Source organism: Chaetodon trifascialis, chromosome 6 (assembly GCF_039877785.1).
Source record: "Chaetodon trifascialis isolate fChaTrf1 chromosome 6, fChaTrf1.hap1, whole genome shotgun sequence".
Taxonomy (NCBI): domain Eukaryota; kingdom Metazoa; phylum Chordata; class Actinopteri; order Chaetodontiformes; family Chaetodontidae; genus Chaetodon; species Chaetodon trifascialis.
The window spans coordinates 27,037,853-27,054,337 of NC_092061.1; the positions used below are offsets into that span (position 1 = coordinate 27,037,853).

General features: G+C 42.2%; 1 protein-coding gene across 2 annotated transcripts in view; it reads right to left on the reverse strand.

Annotated features, from left to right (window-relative positions):
- The window catches only part of whrnb (whirlin b), a 99,331-nt gene that overhangs the window by 52,800 nt on the left and 30,046 nt on the right, over positions 1 to 16,485 (reverse strand). For both annotated transcript variants that reach the window (XM_070964840.1, XM_070964839.1), the window contains exon 2: positions 7,307 to 7,483. In XM_070964840.1, coding sequence (XP_070820941.1) covers positions 7,307 to 7,483 — 177 coding nt within the window. The remainder of the gene's footprint in view (positions 1 to 7,306; positions 7,484 to 16,485) is intronic.

Consider the following 16,485-nt stretch of genomic DNA (forward strand, 5'->3'; position numbering starts at 1 on the left):
TTACCATTACGCGTGCCGAACGTGCTTTCGATGTGATGAGATACAGATCAAAATATATAAATTTAGGTCTGACTGTATGTGCTGACTCAAACAGCTACACTGAATACACTGTTGCTAATTATTGTTCACGGTGAAATGCCAGACACTGTGGAAACCTGACTGTGAGGTGTTGGTCACGTTAGCGCACGACTCCCCCGGTTTACGAAAATCCAGTTGACCAGGTCTGAGGTGGCGAGCTTTCAGCGCACTTTTACGCCACCGGCGCAGACCGAAATGGTGGAAAATTCTAATGCGGCGGCTCATTATGCCGACACCTCCCCCCTACTGCGCCGCAACCGCCGTAACCACCTTGTGTCTGCCCCCCCATCCATCCATCCATCCATCTTCTCCCGCTTCATCCGGGGCCGGGTCGCAGGGGCAGCAGTCTGAGCAGGGACACCCAAACTTCCCTCTCCCCGGACACTTCCTCTAGCTCTTCTGGGGGGATCCCGAGGTGTTCCCAGGCCAGCGGAGTGACATAGTCACTCCAGTGTGTCCTGGGTCTTCCTCGGGGCCTCCTCCCGGTGGGGCATGCCTGGAACACCTCCCTAGGGAGGCATCCAGGGGGCATCCAATAGAGATGCCTGAGCCACCTCAGCTGATTCCTCTTGATGTGTAGGAGCAGCGACTCTACTCTGAGCTCCTCCCGGGTGACAGAGCTCCTCACCCTATCTCTAAGGGAGCGCCCTGCCACCCTGCGGTGGAAACTCATTTCAGCTGCTTGTATCCAGGACCTCATTCTTTCGGTCATGACCCAAAGTTCATGACCATAGGTCAGAGGATAGGAACATAGATTGACACCTTGGACACCTTCTTCACCACGGCAGACCGATACAGCGACCTCAATTACTGTCAGCGCTGCACCGATCCGCCTATCAATCTCACGCTCCATCCTTCCCTCACTTGTGAACAAGATCCCTAGATACTTAAGCTCCTCCACTTGACGCAGGAACTCTCCCCCAATCTGGAGGGGGCAAGCCACCTTTTTCCAGTTGAGAACCATGGCCTCAGACTTGGAGGTGCTGACTCTCATCCCAGCTTCACACTCGGCTGCGAACCGCCCCAGTGCATGTTGAAGGTCCTGGCTCAAGGGAGCCAACAAGACAACATCGTCCGCAAAAAGCAGGGACGAAATCTGCCAGCTCCCGAACCGAACCCCCTCCGGCCCCTGGCTGCACCTAGAAATTCTGTCCATAAAAATGATGAAAAGAACCGGTGACAAAGGGCAGCCCTGTTGGAGTCCAACATGCACCGGGTACAGGTCCAACTTACTGCCGGCAATGCGGACCAAACTCTTGCTCCGGTTGTACAGGGACTGTACAGCCCTCAGTAGAGGGCCTCCAACCCCATACTCCCGGAGCACCCCCCACAGAATGACGCAAGGGACACGGTCGAATGCCTTCTCTAAGTCCACAAAACACATGTGGACTGGTTGGGCAAACTCCCATGAACCCTCAAGCACCCTGTGGAGAGTATAGAGCTGGTCCAGTGTTCCACGGCCAGGACGAAAACCGCATTGTTCCTTCTGAATCCGAGATTCGACTATCGGCCGGATTCTCCTCTCCAGTACCCTGGAATAGACTTTCCCAGCGAGGCTGAGGAGTGTGATCCCCCGATAGTTGGAACACACCCTCTGGTTCCCCTTTTTAAAAAGAGGGACCACCACCCCAGTCTGCTATTCCAGAGGCACCGTCCCCAACTGCCACGCAATGTTGCAGAGTGTCAACCAAGACAGCCCTACAACATCCAGAGACTTGAGGTACTCAGGGCAGATCTCATCCACCCCCCGGTGCCTTGCTACTGAGGAGCTTGCAAACTACCTCAGTGACTTCAGCCCAGGTGATGGATGAATCAACCTCTGAGTCTCCAGTCTCTGCTTCCTCTACAGAAGACATGACAGTGGGATTGAGGAGATCCTCGAAGTATTCCTTCCACCGCCCGACAATATTCCTAGTCGAGGTCAACAGCTCCCCACCTCCACTGTAAACAGTGTTGAAAGAAAGCTGCTTCCCCTTCCTGAGGCGCCGAACGGTTCACTGTCGCTACCCAGGTGAGCATTGAAGTCCCCCAGCAGAACAATGGAGTCCCCGGTTGGAGCACTTTACAGTACCCCTCCCAGGGACTCCAAGAAGGCCGGGTACTCTACACTGCTGAGCAACCCTCTCGCTCAGCGGGGAGAACTCCAACACATGGCGGCTGAGCTGAGGGGATATAGGCCCACAACAGCTCCAACTCCAGAGTAGAAGAGAGTCCAGCCTCTCTCAAGGAGTTGGGTTCCAGAGCCCAGACTGTGCGTGGAGGTGAGCCCAACTGTCTCTAGCCGGTACCGCTCAACCTCCCGCACTAGCTCAGGCTCTTTCCCCCCCAGCGCGGTGACACTCCATGTCCACACAGCCAGAGTCGTCATCCAAGGTTTGGGTCATCGGGGACCCCACCCACGACTGCCACCCATATCGCATAGCACCAGCCCCTTCTGATCCTTCCTGCGGGTGGTGGGCCTACGGAAAGGCGGGCCCATGTCGCACCATTGGGCTGCGCCCGGCCGGGTCCCATGGGCAAAGACCCGGCCACCAGGCGCTCATCTGCGAGCCCCAACCTCAGGCCTGGGTGGGGCTCCAGTGACGTCAACCTGGGCGATGTACGCTTCCTTGATTTCTTCTTCTTCATTGGTGTTTGTGTCTGCCCCCACCACATTAAGTTAATTACATTAAAAGAAAACAGAAGAGGAGGTATTCATAAAAACCTAATAAAGATAGCATCACCACTGCAACAGTACAACAAGACAGGAAAATGAAATGCGGATTATAAAATTGATTTATTTGTATTATTGAAACCTGCGCCATCATGAAAAGTATGTTAGTATGTATGAAACTGCACCCATCAGTCATTTTAATACTCACATTCCTCGAGCCACTGGCCACTCTGACCTTGTCTGACATATGGCATTAAAATTGAACATTTATTAATGTCTTCACAGAACCCTCTTTAATTTAATAACTTTTGAATTTCTATTACTAGACTACACACCATTAGGCAAAAATTCCTACACTCGATATCCACCTGATAGCGCTGTAATGCTATGTGTCAATATAACAGAGGACATCTGTGCTTACTTTAGTTTCTCCCAGACTGATCTTCTTGTTCATAATGCTGCAGGTTCCCTGTGTATGATACTCAAATATATTGCCCCTTTAAAAAAAGATACTAAAACAAAGGAAATTAGCACCATGGTGCACCCAAAACCTACAAATTAAAGCAAACATGCTGAAAACTTGAAAGGAAATGATATTCCTCTAAGGAACCTAGAATTTCATTTAGCCTTGCAAGATAATCTGAAAACATGTAGGAAAGTTTCTTTTCAGCACTGTAGCCAGGCTGACAGAGAGTCATAACTCTATCGAGCCATGTATCCTTACCGCCCTCAGTAGTAAAGATTTCTGGTTATTAGAGACAAAATTTATCACTTCATGAGCTCTCCTGGAACTGAGTTATCTTTAAATGTGGGAACCTTAGAAACAGTTGTAAAACCTGAAATACTGTATATTTAGACTGCTTTTCTCCTATCAACCTTGACCAACTAACTTCAACAATTTCGTCATCTAAGACAGGTTGATGGTACCTGTCTCTTAGACCTTATCCCAACTAGGATGCTTAAAGAGGTCCTACCCTTAATTGGAACTTCTTTACTAAATTTGATCAACCTGTCTTTATCAACAGGCCATGTACCACAGCCCTTTAAATTAGCCTCTAACTGTAACCTCTTTTTAAAAAGCCTACTCTTGATCCAGGGGTTTTAGCAAAATACACACTTACTGGATATGTGACTCCACCTTTCTAAACAAAAGACACAAGGACGTACAAAGACAATACTGTTCAAAGTTAAAATAACCTCCTAATTGCATCAGACAAATGACTTGTTTCTGTACTTGTTAGATCTTGCTGCTGCATTCAACACCATTGACCAATACATCCAATTACAGAGACTGGAGCACTTAATTGGCATTAAAAGAACCTCGCTAAGCTGGTTTAAGTGCTACTTATCAGATCGATTCCAGTTTGTACACATAAATAATGATTCCTCCATACCAAAGTTAGTCGCAGAGGTCCACAAGATTTTGTGCTTGGACCAATTCTATTCACCCTATATATACTTACTTTAGCCAATATTATGAGGAAACATAGATTTTCATTGCTATGCAGATTATGCCAAGTTATATTTATTAACTAACCCATGATCTCTCTGTTAAAACAAGGCTTTTTCCTCACTACCATCACCAAGGGAAATTGTTGGGTCTCTGTACCAGAGTATGGTCTAGACCTGTGAACTGCTGACAGTATCCTGAGAAAACTTTTGTTGTGATTTGCTGCTATATAATTAAAACTGAATCGAATTGAATTGAACTGTTGAAAATTTCTTCGAACTAGAGATTAAATTTGACGATCAAAAAAAGATGCAGATTTTACAAACATGAAATTCTTGATTCACGCAAAAAGCCTCCTTAAGTTCAAAGTATTCCTTGCTGAGATAGGAGCATTTAACTCTAACTATATTTCTCACACAGGAGAACAGTTCATTAGATATGATTCATAAAACAGAGAGCTGGCATATTGCAGATTCACTGGCATATATATCTGGCACTTTAACTGACAAAGATTTATGTGTTCTCCAAATAAGGAGCCAACAAATCATGGGTCCCTACTGTATAGAAAGGCTATTTTGCCTTGGTAGTAATAACAGCTTTTCAGGCCTCTGTCCAGAATCTCCACTCTTAATCTTTTAATTAGTTATCCTCTAGGTCATCCAGGCTCATCTTAACACAAGCCAATATAAGCATTTTTTTAAATGTATCCTCTTGCTCCTGTGCTTTAATACAGTGGGCAGAAATCAGCTCTGAGCAGATTTTTGACAGATCAGCTGTCAAATGAGCCCCATTCAAATCTGCAGAGGTGCTTTCAGAAGCAGCACTAGCTGCATGAAGCTGCTTATGCAGCAGTTTTAAATATGGAGCTGCTGTTAAATGTTTGGATGCATCCTACAGTGGCAGTGGGAACGTCAATTTCCAGTCCCTCCATTCCCCTTTCAGCAGAAAACTGTCTAGAGGCAATTCAACTGTTGTTTCAGCAACTTAAAACAACACTGGTCTGCCTCAGTGAACCAATGATCTGAGGAGACTCAAAGATAGTGTCTAATTGCTGATCTAATTTCAATGAAGAGTAAACTGAAATCAATCTGTTGAACTGATCTGATTTTCCCAATTTAGTTCATGAATGGAACTCTGCATGAGTAATACTGAACCTTATTAATAAAAACTAACTTTCGAGTTCTTAAAACTCTCTGACCCAAATTCAGTACTTCCACTGTCACCCTGTAGAAACAAAATTAATTAAAACACATTTGTTAAAATGGGAGTCACAAGTCATCAGAAGGCTCTTGATAATGATGGTCATTAATTAGACTTCAGAAACAAAGCTTCAAGAAGCTGCTAATAATATAATTACATAATACTTTTACACCAGATGAAACAGAAAGTTAATTTACAAAATATGCTATTTAGATATTTTTTTAGATTTATTGTTTCATATTTCTAAAACATAAAATGGAATATAAGCGTTTTGACAAACAAGGACTGCACTGGCTCTTACAAAAAAAACACAATGTATTTGAGGCCCTACAAGGCTTGGTCCTTTTGAAATGAATTCCTCATGTCATCGTTCTACTGGACATTTAGTAGACAAGCTAGTGAAGAGCAATTCGTAAAATGTCTGAATCCCTTTCATTTTTCTGGGTGTTTTCATTTTAGTTTAGTGCAGCCATGGCTGCCATGAGGGCAGAGGCCTCCTATTATTCCTATACTGTATGATGATGGCCCTGCCAGCTTTGCTTATGATGTGTTTAACTTTGTAGTTTAGAAAGCAATCTGTGCAAGCTAGTTCAGACAGTAAACTGAAGTCAGCAGCTACACTAAAATGACAGTACTCTCGCTGCAACATACTGTATATCCAACACGCCCTTTTAATCATGGTGGTGCGCTCAGGCCATCACTGATTTGCCTACTCTTTTGATGCTGTTAATAGTATTTTAAAGTTCCACCACTACTCCAGCATCCAACCTTTTGGTGCTGAATCCACTTACCCCACTTGGATTTTTTATTGTCACTCCCCAGTCCATGCTGGGCTGAGCTTAGTGTTTCCTTGTGGGGGTTTATGAGGTCAGAGCCTAGACACCAAATGCCAACTTTGCACATATTCTGCATTCACCTAAAGATGTATTCAATGTAAGTTGGCTGACTGAAACCTTGTCTCTCAGAAATGATGTTTATATCCTACAAGTTAAAAAGACTCTGACTTAAAGCAGAAAACAGGATGTGTTTATTCACACAGTGCTTTTGTTGCTTAAGCCTAAGCATGGGGGATGCTAACCCTGATCCTGGGTGTCCACTTACAGCCACCATCCACCGTAACCATCTCCTTACAGCCTGAATGTCGAGAAGAAATGCAGCACTTTCTTCATTGGAATAAAGATGTCAGAGAACATATTGCAGGCAGCAATTATGTTTCTTGTGAAAATTTGTCACAACAAATAAGTAAAATACACTATGAATGCCACTCTTACTATTCAAACAGGCTGGTTTACTACAGTTCTATCACATTTATAACACAAACAGAACACTGACAATACTTTTCAATTTTTGTTGTGTAAGAGGACTTATTTTCAGGAAGCATTTGTCAGAGGTCATTGTGTAATAGTGAATGATTTATCCAATCAGAAGGCATATAACAGGTGTATTTTTCTGATGACTCAGTTTGAGTAAATCTTCTCATGGGGAGCAGCCAGAGTCACAGGCTTGTGGTGGGTGACTGCTGTAGGATGAGTCTGTCTTCCGAAATGTCACAACACCAAAGGTCACGATGACTATCCTCAAAGAGCCATACTCCAGTCCTGAACTGACTGCTGTCTGACATGAGTGGGAGGACAATTACAAGAGCCTCAGTGCTGAATCTGACAGATGCAACAGTATCTTTGCTTTCAGGGAGTGCTTCCTTCAAAGTCTGTATTTCACATGTTTTATTCATTTTGAATTGTACCATGCGTCACATCTTTTTTACCTGCCTTATACACTGGACCTTTTTTTTTTCCTTGTATCATCACACACACACGCACACACGCACATGCACACACACACACACACACACACACACACACACACACACACACACACACACACACACACACGCACATGCATTCATATACACACATTGTTCTTACCGTCCTCTCTTCCATGATGTGCCCTTGCTTCTGGTTTGCCTCCTGGCTGTCGGGCGGCGGGGAGACACTCCGGCCCTGAGGGTCCACCCAGCTGTATACATGGTTGGTGATGTATCCTCCAGGGATCCGACCCATAGAACACACTGACATGGCCAGCTTTTTGCATCCCTTCAGGACCTGCATTAGTAGAGGAAGGTGAGGCTGTGAAAGTGCTCCATACAGCAGACCTCATGACCCCACACAGCAATTCTTTCACTATCATGTTAAGGCCAAATAAACCCAACAAAACCAATAAATGTACTCTTTTATGGCAGAGACTTGTGGCCTTGTCCATAAGGACAGAAATGATGGCTCTGTGTGCTGGTATAATTCCTTGAAATGTTGGTACCCAGAAATGCAGACATCATTTAAACAGTTTCACAGATTTGTACAAGAAATGTTTCTACTTTGAAACATTTTCAGCTGATTTATACGATAAAAATAGTATCAATATGTGAGTTTTTTGTTTTGTATATTTGCAATGTGTATCAGCAAATCAGATTCTATTTTGACTTTTTTCTAAATTCTAAATGAGTCATGTTCCGACCATATACAAACTAAAAATGTATGATCCAGGCTTTAATATCTCTATAAGAACAACTTAATCCCCCTGAAAATCCTTCTGCTGACCTCCAGTCATTTAACTTTGTACCTTTCTGCAGTGATTTACAAATGTGCTCCTGGATGTGTCAGTATGCCTTGCCATTATTGCTGACTGTGGTTACAACTGAAAGAGAGCATAGTGATTCTGTGTGGGGTCAGAGATGCAACACATTTCCAGAGACAAACTAGGACTTTTTCCAACAGTGGAATTCTGTTTTCAACAGTGAAATTCTGATACCTTCCAGAAAACCCTTCAAGAAAACTGACCTTATTTATCTATCTATCTATCTATTTATTTATTTATTTATTTATTTATTTATTTATTTAGTCAAAACCCCACATTGTGTTTAGTAAGATTTTTTTTTTTTTTTTTTTTTTTTTTTTTTATTCTTTCTTTCTTTAGTATCTGTGCATGGCAGTATGGTTAAGGTTAGGAAAAGACCATTGCTACAGTTAAAAGACAGCAAGCATTAGCTGTTCAGTCTCACTCACAACACAAACAAGCTTTATGTTAGAGAGTGACCATAACCTAGACACTAATAAAGAGGTGATTGCCAGTTATTCTCACAACACTGGATCCAATCCCAACTTTTTAAAATTCTCCCTTTCTACAATTTGTGTCCATTGAACACAAAGTATGGTACATACAGTATGGTTATGGTTAGGTAACTAAAACACACATGTTAGGGAGAAATCAGGGTTATAGCATGATGTCAGACATGCGACATGCCCATCAATCGCTGGTTGACACTGAACATTGGCTTTGGACACAAATGGAATCATTCAATATGAACAGAATTTGAGGGATAGTGGGCTGGTCCAGCCTAAGACACAAACAAAATCTGCACCCACAATCCTCTTCCACCAGCTTTTCTCCAGCAAATCGGTTTTATAACAAACAGAGAAATAATGTCCTCTTGCCTGTTGGTGCAGAAAGATTGAGTTGAACCTTTGCCTGGGAACCTTTCATCCTTTCTCCTTGAGTGATTTCATGTTCCTTTCAGCTCTGCTATTTAAACCACTGAAACTCCCTTGCCTCATGCATTTGCTGTCAGATCATTTAGTTGTTTTATGAGAGAGGGACAGAATTAGCGGAGGCTTTGAGGCCACAGCGCTGACTATCACTGTGACTCACACAGACGTTGGCACAGACACTGCAAAGACACCAGGATACACAGAGAGAGAGGGTCAAAGTCAGGTCTTGGTGGAAGTGATTCCTCACGATCCTTATTTGGTCAGTGAAATCGAGGATGAAATATATTGGTGAAAACTGATGACCTTTTTCCCATGATAAAAATGGGAGAATGGACATATGAATTAACTGTTGTTATAATGAAATCTTCCTGCAGGCCAACATGCTGATATTTTAAAAATGTGTGGATGGAAGTAACGTTATTGTTATTTTCAGTAGCCAAACAATTTAAATTATTTACTGTAAATGTTTGCTTAAGCAATGTTAGCAATTTATCTGTTCATATCAATCAAGCTTCTAAATGATAACTCTGCTCTGCTGCCATAATGTCAAGTGAGCAAGCTCTATTTGAGTTTGGATGGATTAATGCAATGGCTAAAATGTTACTAACACTATGTATTACACACATGAAAATGTTTTCATCGAAAGACTAAAATGAATCAAAGCAGGTGCCTGATTTACATTATGTTTATTATGTCTCATCCAGCAGTGATAAACCATACACTTTTCTTTGTCTCCCACATAATTTAGAACAACATGGCTTAAAAACAAAGGTTCTGGAGAATATATCTTTGCACTATTTTAGTCAGTGTGATGTTTATCTAAAAGCAAGAGCTGAAATTTCCATCACATCTATATCAACGTGAAAACAAAAGCACTGAAACATGAAAGCTGCTTGCTTTTTGCTGTTTTTCTGTCCCTGTTTTTTTTCCACTGTCCATTTTGTTTCGGTTCATTCCTGCTCTTTTTTGACACTCTGCGCCAGTGCAATGTGTGATCATGTTAGGGCACGGAGAGTTGCTACGGGACACTTCAACATGAAACATGGCTGCTGCAGCAGGGGTCAGAGTGGAGATAGTTCTGCTACAGGATGGTCCCTGTAGACATGACATATTTTGTCTTTTTCTCTGAAACTGTCTGTCCTGGGGATTTCTTTGTCCCACAAGCCAACAAAATAATCTTGGATAACTCACATAATCCAGGCCAGATTTTAACAATGTCTGGAGTCATTTTGTGTTTTATGTGATTTATGATGTCTCTTTTATCACTGTTTTCTCTCTGCTGAATGCCAGAGATGTGCATTACCACTGTCCTGAACACTGATCCTGAAACCCTGGACAAGACTTCAGACCACAGCCACATGTATTTCCAGCAATCCTGGCTCTGTACAGAGCCCAAGTGAAACTGAACGCCTGGGTTTGTTGTAATTTGTTGACACAGGGATGTCAGTACAATATATTATGCTTATATATTTGTTTCCACCAGCCCAACCATTTCCCACAAACCCAAGATCATTGTGGGTTAAGTGTCACCAGTTTGACAGACCGAGGCCTGGTCGGTGGCTTTGAACTGCAACGTGATGCCAAAGATAAAGGACCCCTTCTTGGTTTTGTTAAACTACTATGAGCAAGTGCTGTAAATGCTTGTTCATTTCACAATGCGGATGGGTAACCCCAGGAGCATGTTTCGATTTTCAGAAAGGCAGATTAGTCCTCAATGAAAGTTAACATACATGTGCTGTTGCAACAGCAGCCTCCCCACACAGAACTATACAATAGAAGAATCTGTTTACTATTATAATGCTCATATGTAATGCTCAGTCTGAACTTTTCTGCAAAATGTTTGCTGTCCATGTATTTTATTGGGTTCCCTGCAAAATTTGCTCATGATAACTAAGATGTGGTTATGTTAAGGTTATGGAGCATTTAGCATATCTCAGCTCATTTTTTTGGTTTAATCTTGGTGCTTTCATCAGCCTTGTTTCCAGCAGCATTAGGCAGTGTAAAAGCTCTGATAAACCCACTGTACACTACACATCCAGCACCAGACAGCAGACACAAAATTTTAGCAACAAGCTGTTGAACACGGTGAAGAATTTCACAGCTAAAAGGGGAGTGAATACTGGACCTACACTCATCAAACACATTGTCTAACAATTTTATAAGATGATAATATGTTAACGTGTTTAGAACTTGTTCTGCTGCACCCAAGTGGCAATGCAGTTTTGACTGGATTGGAAAATGTTGGCAGTAAACTTAAACTAGGCCACATTACATTTCCTTCTAAATCTATTTGGCAAAACAAATTACATAAATGAATATATTTTGGCTGAGTCACTTTTCAGAACATTATGTGCCATTTCTCCGTCATTCTCTGTCATTATCAGTACTTCTTCAGTTGAGTTTGTCCTTCAAATAAAGGACTCAGGTTTAACTCCAATCTGCCCGTGCTGAGGTGTCCTTGAGCAAAAAACTCCAAAGGCTCAAGGGCAGCTGTTCTGTTGCTGACTATGACCTTCGGCCTCCACATGGAGGATGATTAAAAGTAGAGACAATTTCCCTCAGGGATCAATAAAGAAGTACATTATTCATAATATTTTTTTCCTCCTGTCTACCACAATTTGTCTAATTACTGTTTACAGAGTATTTTATGTGTGAGGTCTGTCCTCTGCTTTGCTCTTCACCCTCCTAATGGTTTAGGGTTGTGAGGTTTATGGATGGCTGTCCCTGTAGTGTTGATGGATGTTCAGTGTGTGTCTCAGCGCTGCAACTGCGATGTGTCATTCCAGCAGTGCCATGGCCATAAATCTGCACCTACTGAGCTTCTTTATCATTGCCAAAGTAGCAGACGCGCCCAAGGACTGTGTGTGCTGAGCTGAGATGCCCCGCCACACACGTGTTCCTACTATTGAACACCATCACATCCAGACACACTGGAGAGATTTGTAATGCTGTGTACTGTTCTAAGAGGCTGCACATGTGCCTCGTGTCTACACAGATGCACAGCAGCTGAGCATCAGAGCCCCCAGAGCCGTGCAGATGATAAATGGTTGATGATGATGATGATGATGATGATGATGATGATGATGATGATGATGAGGTGAAACAAACAACCATGAAGAAGTCTGAAGACAGACAGGAGGTCTTCACCTGCACTCCGGTGAGTTATATTTAGCAAAATGAGCTAAGCCTCCTCTTCCTTGGTTGCTATTCTCATGGCAGTCTTTGTTTTACTCAAGTGCTTCATTGTGCTGGTGAACTTCAATTTGATCCAAAGATTCTCTCCCTCACCCAGCAGGAAGACTTTGGAAGAGAACACATTAAACACTTTGAAGTTAAACTGGTGGTGGCATTCTAAAGTCACACTTTGACTTTCATCCAATAGTCCACTAGTGCACATATTGTATTATTTCCTGTTTAAATAACACAATAAAGACCAAATACTACTGGTATGTAGTATGGGAGGGCACACATACTGACTGGTTTATTTCGGCTGGAGCTGGAGGTGTATGTGGCATCAAACAAGGGTGACTATGATGCTGAGACAACTGCCAATAAAAACATTAATGATCCATAACATTTTTATAAGCCTCTGCATCTCTTCCTTGGAGCAATAATGCCCACACCACTAGAAACAAATATTACAGGGAATTACCACATCGTTTCAGTAAAGAAGCTGAGGGTTTCCCAGTTACTTCAGTACTGTCACAATTAAATCATGGAGGTTGGGGTTGGCAAGGTTTAAAAATGGCCTGGTATTTGAGGCAACGCTTTTGCCACACAAAAGTTAACCCTTAAAGCTGCATTTATCTGTATTTCTGATTGACAATCTAATGTAATGTAATTTAGTAATGTAAGCACTCAGCACTCTCATCAAACTCGTTTCCAGCAGCAGCACACAGCTATTTTCAATTAAAAAGCTCTGATAACCCCAACGTACACCACCTGCCCAGCAGCAAACAGCAGACAGACACAGTAAGTGACGAGCTGGTGACCATAGTGGAGCATTCACCTGAAGAGCCACATATTTGATAGTTGATTTAGATCAAAACAGAGCTAAAAGGACAAGGAATAGTGGACTTGCATTCGTCAGGTGGACACAAACATGACTCCATATAAATATAAGTTTTGTTCTGTGCCTGCTGGATGTGCAAGTAACTTCACTAGATAGCTGCAGTGCTCTGCTCATGTTGAAGATTATGAATATGATCATGAATGGCCATGTAATTTTGAAATATGGCTATAACCAGAGTTCTTGTCAGGTAGTTGGAAAGGCTGAGTAGTAAAGAATTAAGTTATAATAAAATACATATATTTGTGTAGCAGGACTAGCCTCTAACTGACCTTCTCTTACCCTCTCTGACTTCTCATGAGAGTTGGAAACCAGTCTAACTGATTGAACTATAGACCATCTAGAATGCTCATAATGAAGTGTGATTTTGAAGAGGAACAGGATGTCCCATGTCAATGCTAATGGTCCCCCAATAGCCCTAAGGAAGTAAAGCCGGCTGGGAAGAACAAAGGCCAAGCTTCGACTGAATCCACAAACAGAGTCTGCTGATGGGTTGCAAAGTAGCCAACCTTAAAATGAACTGTTTGTAAGCCGGAGGACTTTGTTTCTTGGTATACCTGACAATTGCATCTCTGTATGAATCAACACTGGACATATTCACATGGCTAAACTCATGATCTATATGATGCCCATGTTCTCTCATGTCCCATGACAAGCTGTGAATCTAACTTTGTTTTAAGATTTGCCTGAGGCTCTGCAATGGAGCCTTCCTATTATCTAAGGGTTCGTAGGGTTTGAAGTTGACTGTGCTTTATAAGACCTTTATTAAGGAACAATCATAAGGATGATAATGTTTTTTTTTGCAATTATAGTCTGCCTTTCTTTATTTCGTTATTTCTTTATTCTTATTTCTTTCTTTATCTCTTTCTATTTCATTTATTGTTGTATTAGTTATACATTGAGTCATTATTCATGTTGGGATGAAACTGTACCAGGATTATCATTTAATGTTGTCACCCAACCATAGGAAGTGCCTGATGCATGCTGTGAACAACGTTGAAATGTCATTGAAAATTTGTTATTGAAATTATATGTGATTGACCATAGTGAGAAGCAGATGAGCCCCTCGTGTGAGTCATTGATTAATTCAGCTCCTTGAGGCGATTGCGCGTCACAAAGCGTCTCACATGTTCGACGGCCTGCCCATTAGACACGGCCGCAGTATGAATTCAGTGCGTGCGCTCGTTACTCACAGTGCGTGCGCTTGTTACTCACAGTGCGTGCGTTACTCAGAGTGCGCGCGTTACTTAGAGTGCGCGTTACTCCGTCTTGTCTTAGGTTATGTTTAGTTTTGTCTTTTAGTATTGCACCGTTGTTTTTGCTCTTTAAGTTTTTCCCGTCTTCGAGCTACTCAAAAGCCATACCGAGTAGCGTGATTCATTTTTCAGAAGACGTGTTTCTATAATTTGCCGCAAGTTTTCAAGTTAACCTCTTTGTTTAGCCAAACGTTTTGTTTTAACTTCAGTAAATTTAGGCAAGTAATACTAATTTTGTAGCTTTTTTTCACCCGACATCGAAGAGACTCTTAATTTGTACTATCAGTCTAAAATAATCCGTCATGGACTCAACCGAACCAAACCCTGCAGCCAGCTGTTGATCCTTGGTCCGGCTAACAACCATCCGGAGCCGCCCCTCATCTGTAACCGACACCGAAGAACCAGTTCCAGAGACGTCACCGTCCAACATCAGCTCGTAACCTTGGTGCGCTTGGCCTTCACCAGACCACTGAGCAGATCGAGTCAAGGATGACCATCTGGGACGCCATCAGTCAAGTAGGCATGCTAAGTGGGTTGGAATAAGAGTTGGTCCGTGAGCTTAAGATACTGCTAATTTATCCAAATTTTCTCAACTACTCGTTAATTCCCTAACTTTACGTTCGCGTCCTTATTATCCCCTTACAACTACTTCTCACTATCGCCAAACTTGTTTTACCATTGTGTTGCCATAAGTTTCTTTTGTGTTCTGTCATATCACCTCAAATCAAAATCAAATCAAATCAACTTTATTTATATGGCACTTTTCATACTTTATAGTAATACAAAGTGCCTCACAGGGGTTAAAAACAACAACATTACAGAACACTGTGACCCCAAACCTCCCACCCCCCCAAATATACACAGAGATACACAATTACATACAGTCACGCACATACATGGACAGACATACATACCCACACACACAAACTTACACACACCCACATACATACACTAACTGTCGCTGAGGAGACATGGCTGGGCACCGAGAACCGAGGTGAGGAAGAAGCTACCTTTGGGGGCCATGCACACCGAGAGGAATCATGGTCCATGACTGCCCATCTTCTGTCTTATTATTCATGATACATCACTCATTATCCATAATTCTGCTTAATAAACGATATTTTGATATAAGTCCTGGTTAGACGGTGTCCTTTTGAACTGAATATATACGATCCCTGTATCCAGAGTTTACACTTCAGATTATCAGACTGGTTTACTGTTAGTTCATTCGTTAGTATTTATCAGCGTTATAGCAGATAATTTCTGCAGTCCTTCTTAGCTGAGGAAGGTGGTGCCCTGTTATTTTATCAACGAATGCAACATCAAATTAAGGTAGTCCCCTAGTAACACTACATTTGTAAATATTTAAAATACATTTCCCTTTATATCTTTCAGTTTGCCACTTAGCTAATGTGCATTTCAAATATGTATGGTGCTTTGGCTTTAGCTATGAGATTAATGCCAGAAATTAGATCAATTCTGCCTCGACAGCAGCTTTACTTACAAAAAATGTTTCACACACTGAAACAGGTGCACAAATGAATCTTCCTTGCTCACGGTGCAATAATGTGACAGCAGAGCAGAAAATGAACAGGGATGGAGACCTAAACGCAGCTATTTAACCAGCAGTCTTTTAACAGCTCCATCATTTGTGTCCTTGTCAGGTGTGAGGCTGTGCACTGTTCATTAACCCCACTCCAGCTACAATAACCTGCCCTGCACTGTCCCCTTACCAGACATGATGAATTGGCTTGCTGCATTGTTGGCTGAGCCCAAGGCTGAAGTTTGTGCAAGCTTTGACGGGTTATAATTCACCCTGCCAGCCTTTTCAATAACACTAACTGTATATCAACGCACTCTCCCAGAAAACAGGTTTGACTTCAGCTTGTCGGACCAGCCTGGGCCAATCTTGTTAACCAATACTGAGGCAGACGCTGTCTAATAAAGTGAAAAGATTTGTTCTAAATTGAAATCTCCAGCTTGTGAAAATGTGAAACCTACTTTAAAAACAATCAATGAGACACAATGTAAACTGATTGTCCTTTTTAAAAGAGAGTTGGCCAATAATTTTTGGTTGACAAAATCACAGCAGTGTCAGAGACTTAATATTCTTTTGTAAAATTTATGGTAGTTGGGAATAAGGGAATGATTTTCAGCCCAAATATTGCATTCTCCTTTAGCTGCAGAAGGGTTGTCACTTGCAAAGGAGGGAAAAGGTTCTAAAAGCAGAGCTAGAT